This window comes from Pleurodeles waltl, chromosome 10 (assembly GCF_031143425.1).
Source record: "Pleurodeles waltl isolate 20211129_DDA chromosome 10, aPleWal1.hap1.20221129, whole genome shotgun sequence".
Lineage (NCBI taxonomy): Eukaryota > Metazoa > Chordata > Amphibia > Caudata > Salamandridae > Pleurodeles > Pleurodeles waltl.
Genome location: NC_090449.1, coordinates 735,061,131 through 735,088,332, shown reverse-complemented (window position 1 = coordinate 735,088,332; position 27,202 = coordinate 735,061,131). Strand labels below are relative to the sequence as shown.

The 27,202-nt window shown below is 41.8% G+C and overlaps 1 protein-coding gene across 2 annotated transcripts in view; it reads left to right on the top strand.

Annotated features, from left to right (window-relative positions):
* JCAD (junctional cadherin 5 associated) overlaps window positions 1-27,202 on the top strand; it is a 260,127-nt gene that overhangs the window by 91,778 nt on the left and 141,147 nt on the right. For both annotated transcript variants that reach the window (XM_069211287.1, XM_069211288.1), the window contains exon 2: window positions 9,805-10,167. In XM_069211287.1, the coding sequence (XP_069067388.1) occupies window positions 9,866-10,167 (302 nt within the window). In that variant the 5' untranslated portion in view covers window positions 9,805-9,865. The remainder of the gene's footprint in view (window positions 1-9,804; window positions 10,168-27,202) is intronic.

The window sequence follows — 27,202 nt, the reverse complement described above, 5'->3', positions numbered from 1 at the left end:
AGTTTACTCAGCACTGAATACATAATAGTCAACAGTTTGGAAAAGTATTTATGGGCCTGCGTTCATAATTGGATTGTTCGTTGAGGTGCAGGTAAACACCTAGTTTTCAAAATCACTCCATTTTAGAGACTATTTCAATACTCTGCAATTCAAATGCAAGCAAAACACAGAACATGAGTTAATGTATCTCGGTCTTTTCTTATTTACACTTGAGTGCAACATTAATTTTGTCCTAATTGTTGGTTATATTTTAATATCTCTTAGAAATTGAAAGGAGGCTTAGGTTACAATTACACTGTCCTTAATAATTGTTGAATGGCCCATTACTAGTTTCACCGTCTTTAGCATACTTTTGTGTGAGCCAAACCCAAATTTTATTGCACCCTGATATTTTAATCACCCCAAAATTAACCTCTAGCAGCTCAGCTCCTGTTCCCTTAATCTTACGATTAGAATCACCACCCTCGTCGTCATCAGACCCAACAAATCAGTTTAGCAGAGTAATAAAATAGTGACTGGGACCACATAGTAACTGAGTTCTGGATCACAGGAAGTGTTAATGTATGAGAAACAGCTCAGATTTGGCATTACAGAGAAATGCAAAATATATGCTATGAAGGCTCAGATACAAAGTCCCAGTAAGAAAAAAATCATAAGCGGAACAAACAGAGTCTCCGGATGAATAGGAAAGTCATCAAATTAGTCGGACAAATTCCCAAGAGGAAAGGGGAAGTCATCTGGCTCACTCCTAAAAGAAGAGAGTATTTTATGCACATTTTATTTTATGAATAGGTAAAAGCAAAACCTCCAAATTCAGCATGGCAATACCAGTGATAAATATTGAGCAAATCAGAATATAGATAATCATAACAAAATTATTACATTAACCGTTTTCTGATGAAAGAGGAAACTCCAGCAGCTTCCACAGCAAAAGCACAGCCTGGAGCTGTACAACACAATATAAAACGTTTTGGAATAAGGGCCTGATTTAGAGCTTGGTGGTTGCCCCACCAAGCTGCATCGGCGGTGGACCTGAGAAGTCCGACAAGTCAATGGTGTTCCTCCTGCCATATTTAGATATTACAGCTCTGCAAGCAGAGAACTGGTGGCGGCTTGCAGAGGACATTGTGGGGCCCAATGTACATCGTAAAATGGCAGGGGCTATGGAATGGAGGTAAGTCTCACACACGGTACCTTAGTCATATGTGTCCCTCTGCACAACACACTACACAACACACCACATACATACCTGTGTCATTGCTTTTTCACACGGTACGTACATGCTGCAAACAAACATTGACGGCCATCCACGAAAAAACATACGTTCACCATTGGCACTGCACCCACATATGACACAACCACAACAACCAACACAAATACACACTCAGTTACACAAACACACTCATACACAAGCACAACTGCACACATCACAACAACCACACAACACCTCTCATCTGTAAGTTGCACGCACCAATACAACACAACTTAAAATCCATATGCAAGTGGCACACATTCTGACACCACCACAGCAGCCACTCCAGCTCCCTCCTCCTCACCCAGCCAATTGTATCGCATAGACACATAAATGTACTGACTCACACACACAACTTGCAGCACAACATGACTGGTACAGGTCCCCTGGTATTGTGTACACATGGACACAGTTGACAGGTGTGAATATACTGTAATTGTGGTACATGCATTCATTTGCCAATAAACACTGGCACCATAATGACAGTTGTGAATGTGTGCAATATGTGTTGTGTACCCGTGTGTCTCCATCCATGTCTGACCCACTCGGGACCCCCACATATGCATGTCACAGTAACTTTAACAAGCATTTGCAATGCAGTGCATCTCACGTTTACTTGAGTTAGAGCTATTAGCGTTGTAAATTCCTAACTGGACTTTTCTTGCCACATAAATTGAAAATAAAAAGTAAAACAGTTGACAGAAGAAAGCCGATTAAAAGCGCCACCACCTCCGTGAGCATGAGAGTTATTGGCTCCCTGCGTGAATGCCTAGAAAGGATCGCAGCTGGATGAAAGGCAAACCGAAACCGGAGGAGGGGCCATTACATGCTGTAACCGAAGGAAGCGGGACGTAGTGTGATGGCCAACAGAAACGTTCACTTAGTTAAATCGCTTGGGGAGGGAACTCGGCACACAACATCTAAATTAGGCCCCAAGACTCATGCACTAGTGTATGCTAACGAGCCTACATTTGAACTTCCAGCAGAAGTGTCCTTCAATTTGATACATTTAGTACACAATAATGTTTCATTCACAATACATGCACTGTAAGGAAAATAAGTTATTGTGTCAGTGTCCTGTGCTTTGTGAAGACTGTGAGGAGTGAAGACATGCATGTAGACATTGATTGGCAAGGGCAATGAGCAGGAACAAGATGAATAGAACACCAAAACAGTATCAATATAAAATGGTGTTTCTGCAGAATTGTGTCATAACTGAACTACATTAATAAACATATTCCTAAACATCTAAGTAAGATCATTTCAAGTGCAACTTTTAATACTTCATCAGTCATGACTGTATTCATCATAAAAATCATTAGTATTCAAAAATTATTTGTCTCCAAAAACTGCACATTTAAAAAAGTCTTTCACAAGTTAATGACCTGTTTGAAGTGAGTTTGGTTTGAGGTTTTGTCTCTTCTAGTAAATATTTCTCTGCAGGATCTCCCCCTTAAAGGGACTGTTCAGATTTATACTGAGCTTATTGACTTTGGTAAACTGTGTTTACTCCCTTAGTCAAAGTCAAATAAGCTCATGCTTTGATGAAAGACAGCACAGAGAATATCTCTGTTTCTTTGGCTGCTTGCTGCAAATTCATGGTCAAGTGAATCCAGTTAAATCATTACAAGCTGTTCATATATCCCATCTGGGGACATCTAACCACTTGTATCCCGGCCTTCCTGCTACTATACAGGCCCCATGGTTAAAAATCCTATAACGACTTACAAGGAACATAATAATTCAACTGTGTTGTGGCTATGTGGTAGAAATTTGCCCCAAATGTGTTAACAGTAGATGCAAATGCATTAAATTCAAAATGGCTCTGAAGAAGATATCCAAATGATTAACAAGAAAATAAAGAGCCATGGATCCTATCTCTGTTTGTGCTCATTTGATAATTAAACTATAAATGCAACTCATGTAGAGAAGGGAGATATTTTCCTGTACCCACAGCTAAAGGAGACTGAGCTGCTAGAACCATAGGCTTGTCAAGTTGCTGTGAAAATCAAACGGTCTCCATGTAGTATTGGTAATATTCCTTTCTATAACCAAAACTGGGGAGCTGCAAAAAATATATAACTAAACTAGAATAGCCAGTAAAGGTTAGTCTGCAGCTAGTAAGGGTCTTACTCTATACGTTTTGTGGACAAGAGGTCCACCACAAACATCCTGGAGAACAGTGTCTGTCAATTTATCCGTCCTTCCGCTCTATTTTGAGTCCGGCAGATGTGAGGTTTCTAATTGCAGACCTCCCCACTTGTTTCACCACAGAAACCTTACACAGACAGCCTGATGAAGTAGGGGGTGTCGATGTAAGAACACTAGAATGCCCTATTATTTACAGAGGGTGGGAGGATGTGTTTTGTTTCCTGTTTGGGACTGCCATGGAAAGCATGGCAGTCCTGAACAGAAGAAGATTCTAATGACGCTTCTCTTTAAAGAAAACTTCCAGGGTGTCAGGGTCATTACTTTTTTTTTTTCTTTCAAAAACAAACTCCATTGTGGGAGTTTGTTTTTGTAATACAAAAAAAATGAGTGAGCGGCCTCCTGCAACATGGCAGATGCTCCCAAAACTTTCTGTGCAATCATCTGAGACCCGTGTGGCAGCTCCTGTGAAGGCATAGAGATCTCCACTGGACTGTCGGTGATCTCACAATGTGGGAGCTGTTAGTCCAGCCAGGGTGGCACACTTCCATCACTCTGAGGGACAGTAGGCAAACGACTTAACCATAAATCAGGCCCTAAGTAAGAGAAAATTGATGTTGGAGTAGGATGTCCGTACTGTACTGTACATATCAATGAGCTTTATGAATACATCCGTGTATAGATCCGATGTTGCTTGAATTGTTGCCACACTGATTGCAAAAGCATCCAACAGGAATTTAATTTTTGAGTGCTTGTTTTCAATTTCCAAGTATGGCTTTAGTTTCTATATGTCAACCTCATACTTTTAATTGGTTGATAATTAAGTTCTAAGTAAGCTACACTGCTGATCATAAAATATTCTTAATATTGTGCCTTTTAGCATTGCCTGGTTGTGTGTATTGCCTCAGTCATGTCACTGCCTTAAGTGCAATATTAATACTGCCATCATCGAAAACAATAGTGCTTTTGGTATAAACATCCTGTTCTGCAGTTTGAAAGAGTGTTCATATTAAATTGGCACAGATAGACAGGATATTGCTGTAAACGTTTAATATTAGCATCTGAACTTTGGTACAAACGAGGCACTGAGGTACAGAAATTGTACTGAAAATCTTGTCTGATTAAGTTTAAAGAAAAAAGTCTATGTTCATATTTCTTATTTGTTTGAAAGTGCATAATCCACATTATCAAACCCAAATGCTATGATGAGAGTAGAACATGTATTTGTTGTTTAAACCCTGACAAAATAAATCAAGGTAATACTGTAGAAAGTATGCAGGGCTAAGTGTTACTTAGCATTTGTTCCCCTATGCCTCTCCCATATAGCCTTTTATTTTACTTATTCAAGTAACAGCGACAGAGTCCTTGAGTCTTATTATAATGGCTGAGACATTTTTCTCTGAGTGGCAGTTTACCAATCAGATCGCTGGGTACCGTGGTTCCAGTACCAGAGTACCGAAATAGCTGTCTGGAGAAAAAGCTCCCTCTGCCAACCAGCGGTACAATTACAAAAAAAAAAGTTCTGTACCTCGGGACTCCTCCAGGACCATCCGTCCAGATACCACTATCTATTTAACCCCCTGAAGCCCAGCCAAGCACCTCTTTAAATGCAAATTTCTCAAAGCGGCTAAACAGATTTACATGAAACAATGAAAATCATACTTTCTGAGTAAAGTTAAACTTTCTGCCAAACTTGGTGTAATTCTGTTCAGCTGTTTATTCTCTATAGGAGAGCAAACTTTCCTATGTGACTTAAAATGGGAAATCAGAGTTTTGGGATCCCCCTTTTTCTTGGTCCCTGCTTGACTGATTAGTACAAAACTTTCCATGAAGGAGCTGATGTGGATGAACATTTCTTTTTGGAAAGCCTTTTGCAGATTAGTCAAATGTTGCCAACATTATTATTAAAACAAAAAACGTGTTTTTTCTGTGTAAACTGTGAGCTTACTTATCTAACTATAACTGCAAAATGGCTATCAGTAATGTGTAATTAATACGTATATATGTATGTAATTATTTTCAACCTAGAACTAATAAATATAAAATATTAGAACCCATTACATAATAAATGATTACTAAATAAATAATGTAGATATATTATTTGTTTTAGAAATATTACTTTTTAAATAAAATACTAGTGCCCTACCTAGGAATTTAAATTTGTACTTAATATTTAGTAAATGTAATTAAAAGTTGTATTTTATAAATGTGAGTTACATTTAATTTTTGAACTCAAATGTTTTTTGTTAACAAATTTCCAAAGTATAGAGACATCAGGAAAGCATAACGTTAGATAGCTATAGAAGATGTTTAATCGGCTCAGCCAGGAGACCTGCAGGGGTTTCCAGGGCTGGAGTTCTTCCAGGGTGGATTTGCGGTAAATGGACAAGTTTGCCGCTGTCCAGGTGGTCAAGGTCAAAGTGAGATGTAGGCCCAAGTATTCAATAGAGCGCTGTGCCTATTGAAAGGGCGCATGAGACTGAGCCGTGGGAGGCCAGATGGAGGTACTGTAAGGTTTAGTGCTTGGGACTTGCCCATATTGATTTTGAAACCTGCAACACTTTCAAGCACAAGTAGTGTTTGAACCAACGCCGAAAGTGGAGTCCCGGGATTGACAAGGATCAGCAGGAGGTCATCCACAAATAGTGCTGCCTTATGAGTTTGGCCCCCAAAATGTATGTCCACTATATCCTCTGCCTGTTGAATAGTGATTGCCAGTGGTTCTACCACCAAGTCAAAAAGTAAGGGTGAGAGAGTTCAACCTTACCTTTTGCCTCATCCCCAAGTAATGGACTGAGACAGGGGGCTATTGACTTGTAACTTAGTGGTAGGAAAATTATAGGGTGCCATAATTCTGTTAATCATCGCAGAACCTAGGCCAATTTTAGCAAGCACTGGTCGGAGAAAGGCCCAGCTGACCATGTCAAATGCCTTCTCCGCGTCCATTGAGAGTAGGCATGATGGTATATTGTGACGGTGGAACTTCCCCACTAGTGTGGCCAATGCAACGAATATTGCCCGCTCCTTGTCTGTCCCGTATGAAGCCAACTTGGTCCAGGTCGATGAGACCCGAAAGGTAAGGCTCCAGTCTTATCACCAAAATTTTGGAAAAGAGCTTAGCATCAGTATTCAGAAGTGCCATGGGGCAATAAGAGGTGCAGACAGAAGGATCTTTGCCCGGTTTAGCAATCAGATTGATTTCAGCATCAGACATGGTGAGGGTCAAACCTGTATCCAGCGTAAATATATTGAAAAGAGCCAACAAGTGGTCCTGTAGCTGGTGGAAGAATGTTCTGTAGAATGCCACTGGTCGACTGTCTGAGCTGGATGTTTTGCCCAGAAGGAGACTTTTCAAGGTGCGCTGAAGTTCCTGTAGCGAGATATTGCCTTAAGCAGTTCAGAGTGAAGGGGTTCGAGCAAGTCCCAGCTGCAGCCCGCCAAGTAAGCTTTGATAGCATCCAGGGGGAATCCTCTCCTCCATAAACAGAGAGATAGAAATCTCGGAATGCTTGTTGCTTAACCATCTCAGAAGTAGACCAGGTGTTGGTTCCATCATGGATCTTCAAGATATGAGTGTGAGCGAGTTGTTGCCAAAGTCTCCATGCTACCAGAGTCCCTACTTTGTTGCTCTTTCATAGTATTTTTGTTTAAGGGCAAATAAAGATCATTCCTCCCTTTTGGTACTATGTGCCTGCAGCTGGCCCCGTAAAAGAGCCAGACATCGCTTGTTAAACATTTAAATTTTTAATAAAAGTTTACAGAATTCTAGGTTTGTGTGTGTGTGTGTGTGTGTACATGTGTGTGTGTGTGTGTATATATATATATATATATATATATATACATATATATATTTATTTTAACAATATTTCCTTTGGGGGTGTTATATTGAGCCCTTTCCTTCATTATTTACTTTGGATGGGTGTTGCATTACCTGTCATTGGCCTAATGTGGTGTTAGACGTAATCCTTTTATTACTGTTTTGTTCCTTTAGGACAGTAGTAACTTTAGACATGTTGTTTGTGAATAAAAGTGGTGTTCCTCTTTTGTTGGTGGGTGTTTGTATTATTATCATGCGTTATCATGTCCATCCCTAAACTTCTTACCCCTCCCATTCAGTAGTAGATATTCCCCATTTTCCCATCACTCCCCCAGTCCCTTCCACACTTACTAAGCAGTAAAACTTATATTTGCAGAGATCGCCATGTGGAAAATATATAGGGAAGGAGAAAGTGGAGATTTCCGCCCATAGGGTTATGAATTGCAGTGAGTAGTACCACTGTAGTACTAATGCAGTTTGTGAATCTGGCCCTAGGTATCTTGTGATAGCCCTTTTTGTGTGTGCTACAAGAGAGTCATCAATGGGGGTCCCTTCGATGGGTTTGCCTCTGGTTGCATCCAAGGAAATAATGCTTAATTTGCAAATATTTATAAAATTGTGTGTGAGGATTAAATTGAATTGTCTCAGTATATTTATTTTGCCTCGTTTCATGAACTGAGAAAAATATGTTAAACTTTTGGCCTCCCAAATGTTTAAAAGTCCCCCTTAAACCCCTAGGGTATCATCTTTGTTGGCCCTGATTGGAGTTGTCATCCTAATCTTAACCAGAGATCGTAGTGAGCTATGAGACATCTCATAGTCTAACATGGGTTTCATCAGACGGGGCCCTTATTTGTCTTTACTTGTGAATGAATTGTTTCTGTCATGCATGAGAGTCACTGTCCTTGTAAGGAGTGGTGTCATGCAGTTTCTGTCCATCACTACACATAATTATATCTTAAACTGCTGAAGGCGTTTGGTCGACAAAACATTTGTCTTTCCACTGGAACATAGCTTATTTGCCATCCTTTTGATTGGATGACTTGTATCCTTCCGCACACCCAAGAACTACATTTTTCATTTTTTGAGTAGCTCATAGAAGTGCATGTGTTTTCTTGCTCTTTCACCCATGTGCAGCTTCCCCTTATCCACTCACTCCTGCGCTCTCAGTGTTGCTCCACATCCCTCCCAGCGTGTCTGTGAAAGACCAACAGGTATATCTATGCCAAGGAGCGATCTTTATGAGGTTGGTTTGTCTTTATCTCCTGCTTTTTACATGTTGCATGAAAATCCACATCTTGTCACACAAGTCAGTATTTATAACACTGGGGAATGGACATGCTGCTGTATTCAAGTTGCCTGTCTCCGAGACTGAAGATATACTTAGAAAGACTGGAAAGATATCTCTTCTCACGAAGTACCATACATCTGCTCCCCAGCTACTACTGAGCAGTAAGTGGCTGGGCAGCACCACGTTGTGTGGCAAATAAAGGACCAAACATTTTGCTTTACATTCTGTCGATTCCTCGCACGTATTATGTTTTAAAAACTTTTAACTAGTCATCTGTCTTATTTTTAAGCTGGTACACCTGCAACAGACATTTTAAAATCTGATTAGTCATGTATGAAAATGGAAAAGTAATCTATGCCGTTTATAAAGATTGAAAACATTCAGTGTCGAGATAGCTTAAGATATATTTTCTTTTTTCCAGTATTTTTAAATGTTTTTATTTTCTTTTTGTTAACGATGCTTGACAAACAAACCTATAGTTTAGCACTCACATTATAAAGGTGAACTATTTATTTTGCTAATGCACTTTGGAGTCGAATGTTCTGGTTGCTCAGCCAATGGGAAGACTGAGACTGTAAGCAATTACTACTTTCATTCTGCTTGCATTTTGTAACCTTATAAACCAAATTTGGGTGAGGGATGAGAGCTTCAGTTTGGAGAGTTAAGAGCTTGATAAAATGGGGAGGATGGGGAAAGTGTCAGAACACTCTTGGAAAAGCAGAGCATGAGAGGGTGGAGAGAGAAAAAAGGGGGCAGAGAGAGATAGAGAGATGACAGTTAACACGGACGAGAAACTCAGGTCCATTTGCATATAATAATCTTATAGACCACCTGATGGACAGTAGTAATGACATTGAGCAAATTTGTATGACTATGTAGGCAAAGAACAATGTATAAATATATCAATATAGTACTCCTATCCAATTTTTATTTTTAAAAACGGTACATTTACAAAAATTCCTCTTCAAGATATTTTCATAACAATTGCCATAAGAAGTGATCGCCATATCCATTTATGTAAATTCTTCTTCGCGATAGTTTCATGAAAATGATCAGAAGTGAGGAAGCACCACATCCATTTGTGTAAGATAGGCACTTTCTGCAAATATTAAGGACCTAACCCTGACTTGGACATTTGTTGTCTTGGAAGGAACATCACATGATTTAACAGCATGTGTGTGTTACTCATGCCAAAGCAGAGTCTTTGAGAAAATGACCGCGTGAACCAAAAACACTTACCGCAATGTACTGAATGAATCACTAAATTTATAAACTCTTTCTTCCATTCTTTTGCAGAAATGAATGAGTCTGCTGAAGTTACGTTTTGCCCAGCACACAATTGACGGAAGCTGGCAGCATGTTCAGTGTTGAGGACCTTCTAATTTCTCATGGGTACAAACTGCCAACGAATACCCCTGATCCTTATGAGAACAAAAGTGATGGATGCCACTACGAAAGCTCACAGAAGCGAGCGGGACGCGGAACACTAAATGGCTACGAGACAGACTATGGAGTTCACTGCCTCAGCAAGAATTCATTGGTGAAAGGCTACTGTAGTGACAATGAAGACAAGCAGGGCAATCAGAAAAGGAAGCCTAACACACCAGACTTTACTAAGGATGAAGGCACTGCTGCTAGTCTACTTAGTTCAAATGCTGGGTAAGTCAGCGAATGCTTTTGTTTTGACTTTGTTTTTCTACTTTTAGCTTTAGCTATGCTCACTCAGCAGTTTTTAACTAGACAAGATGGTGTATTGTTACCAATCACGGTAGTCCTGGACTAAAACAGCCCTGAAATGGCCACATGTGCGGGACATTGATTCTGTGATTGGTGAAATAGTCCCCTCTTCGGGGCAGCGCTACTGTAGGGTCATAGAAGCTGTGTGGCCTCCCATGATGGTAAGGTACTGCAGACTGTGCCGTCAATACCTTTCTTTCTGAATAAAATGTCTGAGTAAGAGTTGGTCAAATGTATTTGCGGTGGGCAAAACACAGCTGGGTGGTGGAGGTAGGCGGCCAGTCTGCGACAAATGATTGCCTCTGCTACTCGGAGGTGGACATATTTTTGATTTCATCTTTGCCTCTCTGAATTTAGTTTTTGGCAGATCAGTTTATCCAGTTCTGTGGTCAGACCACGGACTTAACACTTTTTCAATTATGCTTTCAAAATAGATTCGCTGAGAGAATAACGCTACTATATTGCTGGTGTCCTTTAATTGATAACTGCCTTGCTTGTAACCAAGCTTTCATTTTATATTTTATTTAGTAAATGTTAGAAATGGAGGACATTAGATGGCGATGAAGCACCCATCTAACCTGCCGCATATTTATGTAAAAGAATATATGCTGCATATTTATCTAAAAGAATATATGCAACATCTTTTAGGACGGAACGCACCACAACTATTAAAGAACAATTATGCATGCTGTGAAGAGTCTCAAGCAGGGTGAACATGACAGAGAATTACATCAAGCCCTTCTTAGCAGCAGTTTGATTGTCAAGCAGACTATTTCTCTGAGAGAGCCATATGGAGTAAAATGCATGTGTATTGACGTAGGAGGAGTCATCTTGTGTCAATTTGGCTGGGTGGTCTTGAAAAGCAGATGTACTTTTTTACCATTACACAATAGAACAAACTTTGCCACCATAAGGTGTTGGGCAGTTTAGTAAGACTCATCAGTGGTTAATGGTAAATTCAGTTACAAGTAAATGGTCGATATATCTTCCTGTTAGATCACAAAGAACATATCTTCCTCTATCATCAGACAACACGCCAGCTTCTCTTCTTGCTGGTGTCCCTCTTTTAGCAGCTTTCTGTTTCTGTTTTCCCTTTATGAAAGTCGGTTGCTCCATTTTAGGCCGTTGTTAAAGCAAGCTGAAACTAACTACTTGAGCAGCCGTGTTTCAAAAACTTCAAACTCCTCAAAGTAGTTGTTTAAAGTTTTGAGGGATAGTTCTCATCCTTTGTTTATATCATCTACTAAAGTATTGTTTTCAAAATAAGTGTATGTTTTTTTTAAACAGCTTTGAATTAACGTTTTCGAAATTCAGAGTATTAGACATCGCTGTCTATTGTTGGTCAGCCAATGCTAAAACATTGAAAGTGCTTAAAGATTCATAAAGAGAGATTAATTCTGTGCGAACGCCAACAGGATCCCTTGGAATCTCTCCACCTACTCCGAGAAAAGTAGCTTGCCACAACAGATCAGAAGGACCAGTCTCCATAGTTCTCTTGCGTTCTCTGCACCTCATGTGTTAGCTTTTCTGTGTGGGTTAACATTTCTGCTGAGGACCCTTTTCTTGTTACCAGGTGGGGCTGATTACAAGGCCCCCATTAAACTGTGGGCCCAAATAAAACACCTGTTTGTGCATTGACCGGAATTATAAGTGATGCAGTAACGTTTGCACCTTATGTTAAATTGTGGCAGGTAACACCTGCCAGGATTTAACAGATGAAAATGACCCAGTATTTAACAATACATGCGGATTTTGGTGTGGTAATTCCCCATTGATGGGAAAATACTAAATGGTATTTATTGCTGCAGATATATTCTGAGCCATCAGGTGCAATAAATACTCACTATTTCCCCAGGGCGTTCATATTCATGCCCATATTTTCTCTGGACTCACTCTTGTTACTGTCCTTGATTAAAATTCAGAATTATTGGTTTCAAAGCACCATTGTGCCATAAGCAGTCGAAAAAGCCTTTCTCCTCCCACAATTAAAAAGCTCACATAGGATTCCAATGATTCTGATGGTGTAAAGTCTATATAGATGCCTCCAATAGCAGGCAAAGTAGTCAAGAAGGTTGCCCAAGTCTGGTTTTAGAACTAGTAGGGGCAACACAATCCGTCCCAACAACTGTACTTGATCTACTTTTGTTGATCATTTTATACAAGCGGTAAGGCTGTCTTGGATTTTTTTGGGATGTATTTGTAGCCTTCGACAGGGTTGACCATACCATCTTGATCTGCTCACTTGCAAATGCAGAAATCTTGTAATGCTGGACTGGACTGCTTTCACTCCTTTATTAATGACTGGTCTCTGACTTCTTCCTCCAGTTCTTTCAAAATGCTACCTGATCATGTAAAACACTTCAGCGCTTCTCCATATCATGGGTCATGTTCGATGACTATGCCCAGCTTGTTGCTCTTCTCATCCTCTAACATAGCTTTTACTATAAACCCAGACTAATAATATCAACATCTTGAGCAAATTAGATTATAGTCTAATTGGCATGGTATGATGGTAAAGTTTGTAAATGGATGTTTATAAAATGATCTGAAAGAACTTTCATAAATTAGATTCCACTAAAGCAGGTGGATTGGCATAGTGATCTCTAGATTGCAACAGTTTGGCCTCCTAACATGGAGTACATTATGATACCTTTCATTTCAGTAAAATATTTGGGATTCATGTTTGATTTTAATTTTACCTGTAACACATGTGAATTGAACATGTTGTTATTTTTAATTGCTAGCAAGAAGGCTCAGTGAGTCAATGTTTTGCCACTGACATCTGCATTGATCACATGCTTCAGGTATGAATCCCCACAAAATAGACTCAGACTTCCATCATTTAGAGGTCCCTGAACACAGTACCAATGAATTGCCCAATGAGGAATTATTTGTAGTTGCTGACAAAGATCTTTGCATTTATTGTACCTCAACAACATCTATGTCGCCAGTTTGCACATTCCAGCCCAAATTGATTATTATAGAAGTCCTTTACATCAGGCTAGTAGTAACACATGTAACTAACCTCCAAATGCCCCAGAACTTAATTGTCTGCCTTGAATGGGCTTTACGAAAATTTATCAAGTGTCATTGGAATGCTGGAAACTCCAATGGCTTCCAGTGGAGTTCCCATACGGTCTGCTACATTTCTCACAGGAGTTCTATTAATGCAGTCCTTGGTAGTTAGCTAAAAACCCTTGGTCATTACAATGCAAGCTGTTCATTATGTTCTACATGAAGTTTTCTTCTCTCACTCCAACACATTATTAAAGACATTGTTTGAGGCCTTTGTCTTTCAGTATTCAAGAATTGTCTGATCATATGGCCTTTAGAAATGACATCAATAACCACAGACATAGATCTCTTCCCTTTGGAGTATTTTGTTTCAGATGTTTCCTTCACAGAATCTTAGCATCATGAAACTTAGGGGTTCATGTGTGCTCGACCATGGCTTAGTTAAGTGCAGAAAAGTATATGTTCGATGGCATCTGTCGCTGTAGATACGCATGTTTTGCATAGCTCGCCATCTGGTGTTGGGCCGGAGTGTTACAAGTTGTTTTTCTTCGAAGAAGTCTTTCGAGTCACGGGACCGAGTGACTCCTCCTTTTGTCTCCATTGCGCATGGGCGTCGACTCCATCTTCGATTGTTTTTTTTCTGCCATCGGGTTCGGACGTGTTCCTGTCGCTCCGAGTTTCGGAACGGAAAGATAGCTAATTTCGGAAGATTTTCGTCGGTATTGTTGCGTTCGGGATCGGCGTAGTTAGATTCAACACCGCGTCTAAGATCGAAGAGCTCCGGTGCCCTTCGGGGTAATTTTTTCGATCCCCCGTCGGGGCCTGGTCGGCCCGACCGCGTGCAGAAGAACGCCGATGGAACGGACCCCGTTCCGTTTCTGTCCCAAATGCCACAATAAATACCCCTATACAGACCAACACTTGGTCTGCAACCTGTGCCTGTCACCTGAGCACAGTGAAGACACCTGCGAGGCCTGTCGTGCGTTCCGGTCCCGAAAAACACTCCGAGACCGTCGAGCCAGAAGACTTCAGATGGCGTCCGCGCCGACAGCCCACCGGGAGTTCGAGGAACAAGAAGAGGAGGGAACCTTTTCGATCCAAGAATCGGACTCCGAAGGATTCGACGATACACAAACCGTGAGTAAGACGTCGAAAACCACTCAGAAGAAGATTTACAAGGCCCAGGGGACGCCACTGCCACCAGGCCATGGCTCGACCCATAAATTCGGTGACCGACCGTCGGCACCGAAAAAGGCCCAAACAGTGCCGAGATCGTACGACTCCGGTCGAGACACCGGCACGCAGCCTTCTCGGGACCGAGAAAGTGCTGGAGACAAGCATCGACACCGAGATACCGGTGTAGACACGGCTCGACGCCGAGACAGCGGCACCGAAGAAGATCGACGCCGAGAGGTTTCGGCCCCGAAAAAGAAAAAAGTCACCTCGGAGCCGAAAAAAGCTTCGATTGTTTTTCCCCGCAGAGGGTGGGGTAGGAGTTGAATTGTAGTAATAGTGCCCATGCAATGGAGTGACTAAGTATGTACCTATTTAAGGTTGAGATGATACATATACAAATAGTTGAAGGTAACTTCCAAACTGCTACAGGCTCCCGGGGAGGCGAGTGGTTTTCGACGTCTTACTCACGGTTTGTGTATCGTCGAATCCTTCGGAGTCCGATTCTTGGATCGAAAAGGTTCCCTCCTCTTCTTGTTCCTCGAACTCCCGGTGGGCTGTCGGCGCGGACGCCATCTGAAGTCTTCTGGCTCGACGGTCTCGGAGTGTTTTTCGGGACCGGAACGCACGACAGGCCTCGCAGGTGTCTTCACTGTGCTCAGGTGACAGGCACAGGTTGCAGACCAAGTGTTGGTCTGTATAGGGGTATTTATTGTGGCATTTGGGACAGAAACGGAACGGGGTCCGTTCCATCGGCGTTCTTCTGCACGCGGTCGGGCCGACCAGGCCCCGACGGGGGATCGAAAAAATTACCCCGAAGGGCACCGGAGCTCTTCGATCTTAGACGCGGTGTTGAATCTAACTACGCCGATCCCGAACGCAACAATACCGACGAAAATCTTCCGAAATTAGCTATCTTTCCGTTCCGAAACTCGGAGCGACAGGAACACGTCCGAACCCGATGGCAGAAAAAAAACAATCGAAGATGGAGTCGACGCCCATGCGCAATGGAGACAAAAGGAGGAGTCACTCGGTCCCGTGACTCGAAAGACTTCTTCGAAGAAAAACAACTTGTAACACTCCGGCCCAACACCAGATGGCGAGCTATGCAAAACATGCGAATCTACAGCGACTGATGCCACGAACAGATGTACACTGGGTAAGTGACATTTTCATTATTTGCAGTATTTTTGCATTATTAAGTAACACTTCTGTGTTCAAATCAATTCTGATCTTAAGTCTGCAAATCGAATCACAGTTTTGCATTGGTTATGGAACCTTTCCACACATAATTCAGATTAAGTCCTGGAATACTTTTGATGAATTAGGCTCTACCTACGTTAAAGTAGCTACGCTGAAGGTATTACTTCATGTAGTGCATCAGCTCACAATCATTTTAGAACTCACTGTTACTTTTCGCAAAGTTTGCATTAAAAAGCTTACCTCTACCAAATCTTGTTTTAGTTTTGTCTCACTACCGCCTTGTAGCAAAGCCTATTTGAGTTAATATAAAAAAGGGCTGTCAGCACGTTGGTAGGTATACCGTACTCCAGTTCCTATGCAAGCTGGAATCCGTACTTCACATGCCAAGAATTTCATGTGCACCAATGTCTGCACTGGCAAAAGAAAACTTATTTGCTTATCAGTGCCTCTATTGTGCCTGCCCCCCATCCACCCCAGAACACCTGATGGCTGTCCACCCAACCCCCTGGTTTTCCACAAGGTCTCCAATAGTAACCCAGTCAGTCGCTTCACTTATTTCCCTATTCCAACCCCACACTCCTGCTTGATTACTCCTCTTCCCCTTCCCCCCCACCGAGACCCTGTCAGGCAATTGCACCTGCTGTCCCATCCCAACCCATTCCTGCACTTCCGCCTCATTCTTCCCTCTCATCTTGAATTCCGTTTAAGCCTGCATTGTCCCAACCCTGCCAAGAATTGCTGCATGCTCCCCTCATCCCCACCACACACCTACTTGTACCTATTGTTCTCCCTTTCTCAAGCTGTCCCATGCGCGACCACTGCTTCTCCTGGGAACATATATCAGGAGCTGTGTGGGGGAGAGGAGAGAAGAGATAGGCCTGCAGGACTACTAGCAAGAGTCGGAGAGGCAAAAACATTTGTGCACTGCTTGTGTGTGCTAATTTGTGTGTGTGCCTGTCTGTGTGCGCTCCTCTGTATGTCTGTGTGTGCATGTACACGTGGGCTTCTATGTGTGCACCTATGACTGTCTTCCTGGTAAAATGTAGGCCGTGGTGCAATGGTGGTAAGCGCCGGCATTAGGCTGGTCCTGACACGTTGCTGGTAATTCCTGGCAGCATGCCAGACTTGCACAATTTGGTAACCCTTGGCAACATGCTGACCCTGGCACATTGGTGTTAATTCCTGGCAACGTGCTGGTACTCGCATAGTAGTGGTAATCCCTGGCAACATGGTGCAGTAGTGATCATTTCTGGCAAAATGCAGACTTGAGCACAGTGAAGCAGTCCGAGGAGATGGTCCTGGGACAGTGATTGTAAATATGGACAGCAATGTTTTGATGGTGCCAAGGCACAGATGTGAACTGCAGGCAGGCTTGGAGAAGACAAGAATCAGTGCAGCTGAACGTATATAACACGCGTTATTGTACATGCTCAACTAACCTCTTCAAAACCCAAGACAGATGTCTTTGTCACTGCCTGATTTTTGGTTAGCAGGTTGGACGCAGCTAAACCTGTTGCATTCCTAAATGTTTTTCAAAATGTTATGTGCGAAATAAACCCCCAGGCACTGATGGCGTTTGATGCAATTTTAGTACGTTTCATTCAATGGATTTACAAAGGGTGTAGCAGGGCACAGTGAATAATGAAAAGCATATTATCCTATGTGGGAGGTTTTTTCCAGTTTTGTGCCTTCCCGTTCATATCAGACCCAGGAAAGAACAGCACAAAATGTTCTTGGGAAATGCAAGTTGTTTTGCAACATTTCGCCCAATGCAAGATTTTGCCTTATCTCTGGATAAGTGGATTGGCCACTGTCCCATTATGAATAAAGATTCAAGCCATTCACGGAGGCAGCATACAGGATCTTCTACTGCTAAAAATGCGTGCTCAGTTAATCTATGTATTTAAATATATTGGTTCAATCCGCTTTATATGATTATCAAAAAAGTAACTTGTCAAATGATTAAATAGCCCATGAAGAGCACAAAAATGACCTCATTATTCTGATCGTCAAGAAAGTGGCGTACATTTTAAATATTATTTAAATCACGTTCATTTATGGCAAACCAGTAACATGAGCACTTTTACTGATATTTTTAATAACAACTATATAATGCATGGAAGTCTACAATATATGTATAAACACTTTTCTCTGTTTCTTATTACAGTTTAGTTGTGACATCACTATAGGAAAATGACATTGGCAATTTGCTATAATAAGTTAGTAAAGCCTTAATATGACATCACAGTGCCTGCTGCAGGAGTCAGCAGACATTGTGAAAGACAGGTCAGGGAGTATAATCACAACCTCTGTTTAAATAGGGAAAGACAGAACGAGCTTTATACCCATTCTGAGCTACTTTCAGTGAAAATGAACAGTCGTTAACAAAGGGGAGACATCTGTGGTAGTATGCTTATTAGGGTCGAGCCTGCGTCGCATGCACTCGCGCATGCGTATCGCAGCGAGACGCTTTAGGTATTAGAAAAGGGCTCGGAGCCCTGTCGACGTCACGTCAGTGTTTTTCATTGGTTCGTGGGCTTGCGTATTAAAATCTGCTTGCTTTCATTAGTTGAAGGCATGCATACGTCATGCCTTTTCCGGTGGCTAGCCCTCCTCGAGCGCATCGACCAAGTACAGAAAACATGCGAGGCTCGCTGTTTTCTGTCCGGCTCGTGGACTACTTTTTTTCTATTTTCCTAGTGCGATTTCGCTTGGCAGAAGTCGAGCGCTTTACACAGTTAATTGCACTTTTTTGGGTTACGTACATAAATGCACTTTTGCGGATAGGTGAAGAGTCGGGTTAGGAGTTTACAACGCTATCAGCTCTAACATGAGCAAACGCGAGACCCGTTGCATTGCAAATGCTTGTTTTTTGACCTGCTGGAGCTCACTGCACGAAAACAGGAATCCTTCTGCATGTTACACCACATACTGAACTAAAACCGTTTTTAAAAGTGGCTTACTTTAAATTGTTTATATTTTTGCAACAGATTACTAGTTTCAAAATGGTTTGATTATTTTCGCCCAGCAAATTCTGCATTTTTTCTAGATGTCTGCAACCATACTATGGGGCTCACTTATTGTAACGAGCGGGTGCCTGCAGCCTGCCAGGTCAGCGGAGGCCCTGGCATTATTTCTTTTGGCGGAAAAATGCCCTCCATCTCTAGAAATCCCTGTCACCCTTGGGCAGATCTTTCTGTTGTTGCAGCAAATGCACTGAAGGCAGAGCAGTTTAACCACCAGGTACCATGTTTTTTTGACCCCCACTCAGTGAACATTTTTGTAGGATGGGCTTGGCTTCAGTAAGCTAAAATTCAGCGGCCCTGAAGTGTAGAGTGGTTTGTCCCTGCACATGAGGGAATCAGGGCCACTGTTGGTCCCAGGCATTAAAATCCAGGGACCGCTGAGCCACCCCAAGTAGGGCAAGGGTCACTGTCATTGTGGCCTGATGACCCAGTGGCTGGTGAGCTTCCAGTTCAAGTGTTTCTGCTCAGAAGGTAGAAATCCTGCAAGTCTGGTGGAAGGGTCATCTTCCATTTTTTTAAATGAGGCCCTGTGTCTGTCAAAAGAAAGTTCAAGATACCAAGGAGTTATGCTTTTTGAAGACATGATAATATACTGAATAAAACACCCTGTATCTGCAGTGTGTTACAAGGATATTGCAACTCGCCTCACGATTCTGTGACTTTATAAAGGAACTTGTATTTAGGCCTCATTCCTCTTTACATTATTGGATCTTTTCATTGATGTGCAATATACTTATATGTCTGGTAAAAGTGACTTTATTTAATTTCTTTTTGTTGTACTACATTATGCAGGTGACACTTGAAAAAGTACAGAAACCGTATTTTTCTTTAGTGGATTAGGCCCTTCAGTGTGATACTGTAAGACAATAAATGTTATTACATGTTTGTGTAAAAGTATTCATGTTTAAGGAAGTAAGTTAAATATGTAGACCAAAGGGGAGACACCCTAGGAAAACATGAGAATAATATCTAAAGTAGCTGGTAATTAATAAATTACAATGTTGTGCCAAGACAGAAGTTTTAGCACTAGGACCGCCATATTTTGATTCAAATGTGGATCCTAATGGTGAATTGTTCAGTATACAACAGAGAGGGCTGATGTAAAACCATAGCTTGCCTTTTAGTTAAGGGCATAAGGAGTCCAATCCAAGAAAGCAGTGTGCAACTCACTACGTACCTCCCCCCTCCAGAAAAAAGAAAAACAGTATGTTTCAATAGGTCCCACTGAGGTGCAAGGGAGGTGCAACCTACTAAAGAATTCTGCTTTCCAGAAGCATCAAAAGTAAAAAATCTAAGGTTCCACCCAGTACGATGAAAGTCCAGCCCACAGGGCGATGCAGGTTCATAAAACAACCAAGTAGTGATTATTCTCTGGACCCAACCAACCCAGAAATGACAGTGCGCTAGCTAGAAGATTTAGCTTCCAAGCACTAGACAGTAGGAGCAACCAATGGTGGAATAGCGGCTCTGGTCTTCGGACCCATCAAACCGAAAGGGGCCCTTACAGGTATACCAAAGAATATCATCCTTAATGTCTCATGCTTTAACATGGTTGTCCATTTTGAATGTTCTGTGAGGAAGCTGTTGGTAGGCAAGTCATTTAGAGTGGCATGAGGCCACAACACGTGGATTGTGAGTGTGAGCAAGAACAGATAACTACTACAAACAGTTACATTTGTTGTTCTGAGCTCCAGCAGTGAAACTGAATTGTTAAGGAGTGAAGAGTCAGTCTAGGTGGGCAGGATCATGGTTCGGCCAAGCAGGGGAGGCACTGTGAGGCATGGCAATATGGGGCTAAAAAGGGAGGGAGCGACCCAAACAACAAATTCCACAATGACTAAAAGAGTTCTAAACAAAAATGTTGATACCTTTTAATTTTATATTTTTGTTCTCAGTTTCACTTGGAGACAGTGCTACTAACACAGAACAAAGGTTAGTCTGCTGCACATTTATTTGGAAAGAGGGACCAATGGCTCCTTAATCACGTGATACAGTAGAAGAGAAGGAGTCAAGAATGGGGCAGTAGGAAGATTTTCTTTTTTAGTATTACATTTGCATTGAGTTCTCACATTGGAACATGATAATCCTGAAGTCAGGAAGGGTGGTTCTAGAGGGATTGATATTACTTTTGGTCATTGTTCCGTCATAAATGGAACTTTTTGGACTGGGTTCCATTGATAGAAGATCAGTTTGACGATTGAAGGCCCAATGGATTGGCAGGGATTTAATCTTCTTTTGCCAAAGAACCGCACACTGATGGAGCTGATGTATATTGTTGGATTTAACTGCTCTCGCTGGTTGAGTTACAGCAAGCTTTCCTGAAATCAATGAGCAGGTCTAAATACGTCTGCTGTCAGCTTTGGAACATAGCATTCAGTCATGGAAAATGGTGCAAAAAGTTTCATAGATCCTTTCTCCCGTTTGTGTCTTGTTCAGCCACAATATATAGGTTTTTACTGGTGTTGATCGATCTGATTGATGTGGATGATCTCCAGATGAGACCCCTGCATAGTCCTTTTCAGATCTTCCTATGTTTTAAATCGATTGACCCTAGATGAGGTCTGTGCCTGCTGAAGCTCAATCTTTTTATGATAAAGCATTGGAGATGGCTTCATGTGCTTTTTCTTTCTGAAAATTCCTGGACCCTAAAACTCACATTTGTACTAAAATGATCAAGTTGGAACCCTTAGAAAAAGATATATTGTCTAGCACACACAGAATCAGAAGTATGAGATGAGGAAAGGTGTTAGTGGGTTTGCAACAGGTTGAATTAGAAGTGGGGTATAATATGCAAATGTACCCAAAACTTTGACCCTTTTGGCCAGTCTTTGTGCTTTCCCAATATATTAGATGGTATATATAGGTAGCTTGCATAAGTAAAAAAAAAAAAACTTTTCTTCAATTGGTGGATCGTTCTCTAAGGTTGTGTGAAGTTGTGAAGTCTATCAACTTGCAACTTTGCTGTTTATTAACTCCCTTAGCTTAATGGCTTTGGGACTGGGGAATCAGCTTTGAGTCTCGGCGTCGGCTCAACATTCTGCAATCAAAGATAGGGAGATTGTTAGTGTCTTAGAAATCTGAGTCTCTGAATGATATTTGACCAGTGAATTCCCAGAAAGAGATTTCTGCCATTTCTTCTACTTAAAATGCCAGTGGAATCTCCTCCCCCTCAGAAAAAACTCTTAGATACATCATTTACGCCTCAATTTGAACTAATCTATTTAGAAGCATGACCCTGTTCTGTATTGTTCCTGATTTTCTTCATATCTCCCTTAAGCTGTATTTGAGCATGCTAAGCATCTGAAATCATACAGCATCACTAAAGCAAAATGTTAAATGAAAAAAACTAAACAAAACGAATGAAAAGGTTTGTGTCCTTGTCTGTAACTTTTTGAATTTCTTTATTTGAAGCACTGCAGTGGATGTGCTCATCGTTATTGAAAAGCTGACAGTGATGTGAAGCTCAATCTAGTAGGTAGTCTGTCTTTATGCATTAGTGATTGTGTAGGTCATGCAACTGGACATCTACTTGATGTGTGCTGGTTGGACATACCAGTAGCGTTTAGGTAAGATCTGGATGATGTGGTTTCCAGTGATCTGTGATCAGGGTGATCGGTATGTGCCGTAAGCGGAGCTAGTTTTGTCAGAGAAGCCAGTAAGCTCTGCATTGCCTCAATTGAGGTGAGGCTAACCAAGGGTCTAAAGAGAAGGCAGAAGGTTGTTGGTGCGTGAAGGAGACTCTTTGAAGGAGATTCGTTTTATCCCAAATGCTTGGGATTTTATTTTCACGTGGTCATTAGTGGAGTATTTGGTGTCTATATAGTTGTAGCGTTTGTCCTTTGAGGTCCCTGATTATGTATCTATGCCTTGTTGCTCTAATGGAAGGATTACAGAAATAATGCAATTTTTACAGTTTAGAGTGCTGTACTATTCAAGCAGTCACTTTTGTTTTTAACTTTGTGCATGAATGTTCTTTCTGCCTCGTTATTCTCCTGCTTTTACAGCAGAATTACTTATTTCAGTTCAATGTGCACGAGGTCATTGTCAGTACATCCCGTGTACAGACGAAATCCACTGCGGAATACAATATGACCTTCAACATGTATCCTTTCTTTGGAAGGGTGGGGAGTGTGACTCGTCTTCTGACACATGCTGATGTAAAGGGAGAAGTTACGCCGTTATTCCATTTCGGATAATGCTGTGAAGTCTGAATTTTATCCAGCTGCACGCTGCTGGTTCAGTGAGTGAATCAACATTTGTGGACGCTGCATCCTTAACCCCTTAGCTGCTGGGCCTTTTTCACCCGAGTGGCTATTTGGGGTAGCTCGAACATAGGCCTCCATAACTTTTTGTCCATAGAGGCTAAACAAGCCAAATTTGTGTCATTTCTTCGAGTATCCTGGGGATTCTAAAGGTACCCAGAGTTTATGGGTTACCCTGGCGGAGACAGAGAAATTAGCCAAAATACAGCTAAAATGAGGGTTTGTGAGCAAAATGGCAAAAAAGTGCTGCAGAAAAAAGCATCTGTTTTTTCCTCTGTAAATGAGATTAACAAAGGGTTTGCAGTGATAAAATCACCATCTTGCCAGCTTCCAGGAACAGGTGGGTTTGAATCAGAAAACCAAATTTTTCAACACAGCTTTGGCATTTTACTGGGACATACCCCGTTTTTACTACTTTTTGTCCTTTCAGCCTCCTTCCAGTTAGTGACAGAAATGGGTATGAAACCACTGGTGGATCCCGGACAGCTAAACATTTCTGAACATGAGTGAAAATTCTGAATTCAGCAAGGGGTCATTGGTGTAGATCCTTCAAGGTTTTTGAAATAAAAAGAAATATTGAAATTGGGTTAAAGAAACAGCCATTTCCGTCTACGTTTTCTTCTGTAATTTTTTATCCATTGCAGATTTTTGAAAACAATATACTGTTACTTCAGCTGGACCATTCTGGTTGCGGGGATAAGTAGGGCTTGCAGGTTCATCAAGAACCCAAGGTACCCAGAGCCAATAAATAAGCTCCACCTTGCAATGGGTTTTCATTGTATACCGGGTATACTGCATTTGAAAAATAGGGATCAAGAAAAGTTATGTATTTCCGAAATGTACACAAGATAAGGAGTTTAGAAGCGGTGGTTATTTGCACTTCTCAAAATGGCTTCTTTCTTACACACTGTCTTACATTTGGAAGGCAAAAGTATAGAGAAAGACAATTGGCAATAACGCTTATTCTTCTGTACTGTATTCCTCCAAGTGTCCCAATAAAAATGGTACTTCACTTGTGTGGGTAGGCCTAGTGCTCGGGACCGGTAACATGGGCACATTGCAGTTTTCAATGGCAAAATGTAAAGTGCATAGCTGAGTATTTTGGCCTCCAGTTCAGCCGACACCTAGGGAAGCCTACCAAACCTGTACATTTTTTTTAACTAGACATCTAGGGGAATACAGAATCGTGTTACAAGTCTCAAAATCTGGCTAAAAAGCACTTTTCCTCTCATTTCGGTGATGGAAAGTTCTGGAATCAGAGGGGAGCCACAAACGTCCTTCCACCCAGCATTCCTCCAAGTCTCCTGATAGAAATGGTACCTCATATGTGTGGATAGGCCTAGTGGCCGCGACAGCAAATACCCCAAAACACAATGTGGACACATCACATTTTTCTAATGAAAACGGATGCTTTTTTTTTGCAAAGTGCCTAGCTGTGGATTTTGGTCTCTACTCAGCCGGCACCTAGGGAAACCTAGCAAACCTATACATTTTTGGAAACGGGACACCTGGTGGAGTCCAGGATGGGATGACTTGTGGAGCTCTCACCAGGTTCTGTTTCCCAGAATCCTTTGCAAACCTCACACTGTGACAATAAAACACTTTTTCCTCACATTTTTGTGATGGAAAGTTCTGGATTCAAAGGAGAGCCACTCAGCACTCCCCCAAGTCTCCCGATAAAAATGGTACCTCACTTGTGTGGGTAGGCTTAGTGCCAGTGACAGGAATAGATCACACAACGGTCAATGGTAGTTCTTACATGAGGGCAGCTGTTGACCCTGGGTGATCCATTTCTGACACCGGCACTAGGCACAGGCACACTGGTGGGGGTAGCGCTTCTATCAGGACAAGTGGGGAAGCACTAGGTGGTAGGAATTTTGTGGATCCATGAATATTCCTGTAGTTTACGTGTCAGAAATTCAAGGAAAAACAGAGTTTTTATTCAATGTTTCACATTTGCAAGGTATTCTGGGTAAGAAAACTTTGGGACATCCACACAAGCCACACCTAGATGGACTATCCCGGGTGTCTAGTTTTCAGAAATGTCTGGGTTTGGTAGGTATCCCATTATGGCAGCCAAGCTGAGGACCAAAACCGCAGGTGCATGCCTTACAAAACCAGGTTGTTTCGTAATAGATAATTTTGATGTCTCCACAATACGATTTGGGCCCTTCCCTGTCGCGGCCTTGTGCGAAGATGGGGATTACCCAAACCGTGTGAATCGTCCAGTTGGACTGCAAGGTGGGTGTCTGCACTAACCCCATTTTGAGTGTAAGGCCCAAAAATGTCTTCAACTCTGCAAGCGAAGTGGGAGTCCACTGGCGTGTCCTCGAACAGGGACCTAGAGTGCTTCCATGCGTCCTTTGTCCTCTTCCTCAGATGCTGTCTCAGTATCGGCTGTCTCAGTCTCTGATCCTGCCTCAGATCTGTCTGCCATAACCTGAGTTTCGGCTTCAGCAGAAGTCCTCCAACAAGACGCCATCTCTGCTACTGGATAAATTGTCCCTCTAAAGCACTAGCCTATGGAGAAGGCAGATAGGGTTACAAAATTGTTTGTGGGTGTGTGTGATGTGTGCAACCGTAAATGTCAGTCATCTTACCTTTGTTTCTTCTCTGAATCAGCAGATTGTCTGAAGACACTCAATAGAAAAAACACACACCATTACTTCACCTTGCCACATACCATCATCACAGCCTTTAGTGCTAGTAGCGCGTAGCGCGACAATCATTTTTAGCGCTCCCTTCCCTCACTACCACCCAGCAAAAGTGCCCTTCATCTCTCTATAGCCCCCTCATACATACATTTCATTTATTTTTAAGGACAGGTAATGGCTAGCTTTACCAATCCTCTCAACTACTCCTATATAATACAAATCTGTTCTTTGCAACAGGCATATAAACCTTCTGCACTACTTTATGGCATCAAAACTGCCACTAGACAAAGTCTGCTCTCTTTCTCTAGCAGGAACATAATAACAAGAGTTATCTGGACATATTTATTGCTGCCTGAAATGTATCTATGCCTGATAGATAATATATACATATAGAGACTCTCTTTCTCTCTCTCTATATATATCTATCTTTTGTTTAGGGTCGAGCATGCAAGTTCTTGCGCTAGTGCACGCCTCTCTCTTGTGAGACTCTTGTGTTCAGTAAAAGGTTCGAAACCCGCCTGTCACTCACCATTTGCTGGTTTGTGTGGCACTCTTCTTTACAGGCTGGTAATTCGTCAAGGCACACCTGCCATAATTTCTGGTCCTCTTTGTGGAGCAGGGATCAAGCACATATTCCAATATGATTGAAGTACTATTTGTTCTTTTTAACTTCTAGTGCCCTGCAAACAGAAAGCTTGTGACTGGCAAAAGTGTGCACAGCAGGACAAACAAAATCAAAACATTTGATTTTTTAAAGCTAACTTTCTTTTCTTTTGCAAGTCGCCTTTTCTCAGTTTCCACTCATGTTTTCTTTTATTTTTGCTCATGGCTGATGTTGTCAAAAGATGACAATAACTTGTTTGAAATGTGCAAGACCTATTGTATTGCAAATGCGTGTTTTAAATATGGGTGGTTTCCGTGTGGGCAGATTGCTACCCCCAGGAAAACCACAAATTTATGAAAGATACTGAGATCTCTTTCTCTCTCTCCCTCTCTCACGCTTTCTCTCTCTCTGTCTCTCTCTCTCTCTCTCTCTCTCTATATATATATATATATATATATATATATACATATATATATAGAGAGAGAGAGAGAGAGAGAGAGAAAGAGTGAGCCAGTCTCTCTTTCTCTCTTCTGTTTTTTAAAACTTGTGGTTTCCCTGGGGGCCAATCGCAGACCCAGGGAAACCACACAAATATATATATACTATGCCCCCATACGAGTTGGCCCATGTCAGGAGGACTGTCCGACCATTTTTTTTCTAATTATTTTTTTTCTTTCAAAAATATATATTTTTTAATCCCCTGGGGGGACGTGAAGGCCCTCCCGGGGGGAAATCCTTCTTTTTATTTTTAATAAAGCCCCCACGGGGGGGCTGGCCCACTTAAAGAAGGACCGAGCCACCCTCCCAAAGCAATCTCTAGGGCCTATTGCTGTTTCCTGGCTGTGGATCGTGGCTGTGCTGTAATCCACGGCCAGGAAACGGTGCCAGGAAGACATTGATGGAAAGGGCAGACTCTTCCGTTTCCATCAATGCCTCCCTGGCATCTGGGGACGCTGTTTGTCCCCCACCAGAGTGGAGAGAAGAAGCTTACCTACTCCTCCGATGGGAAAACCTGTGATG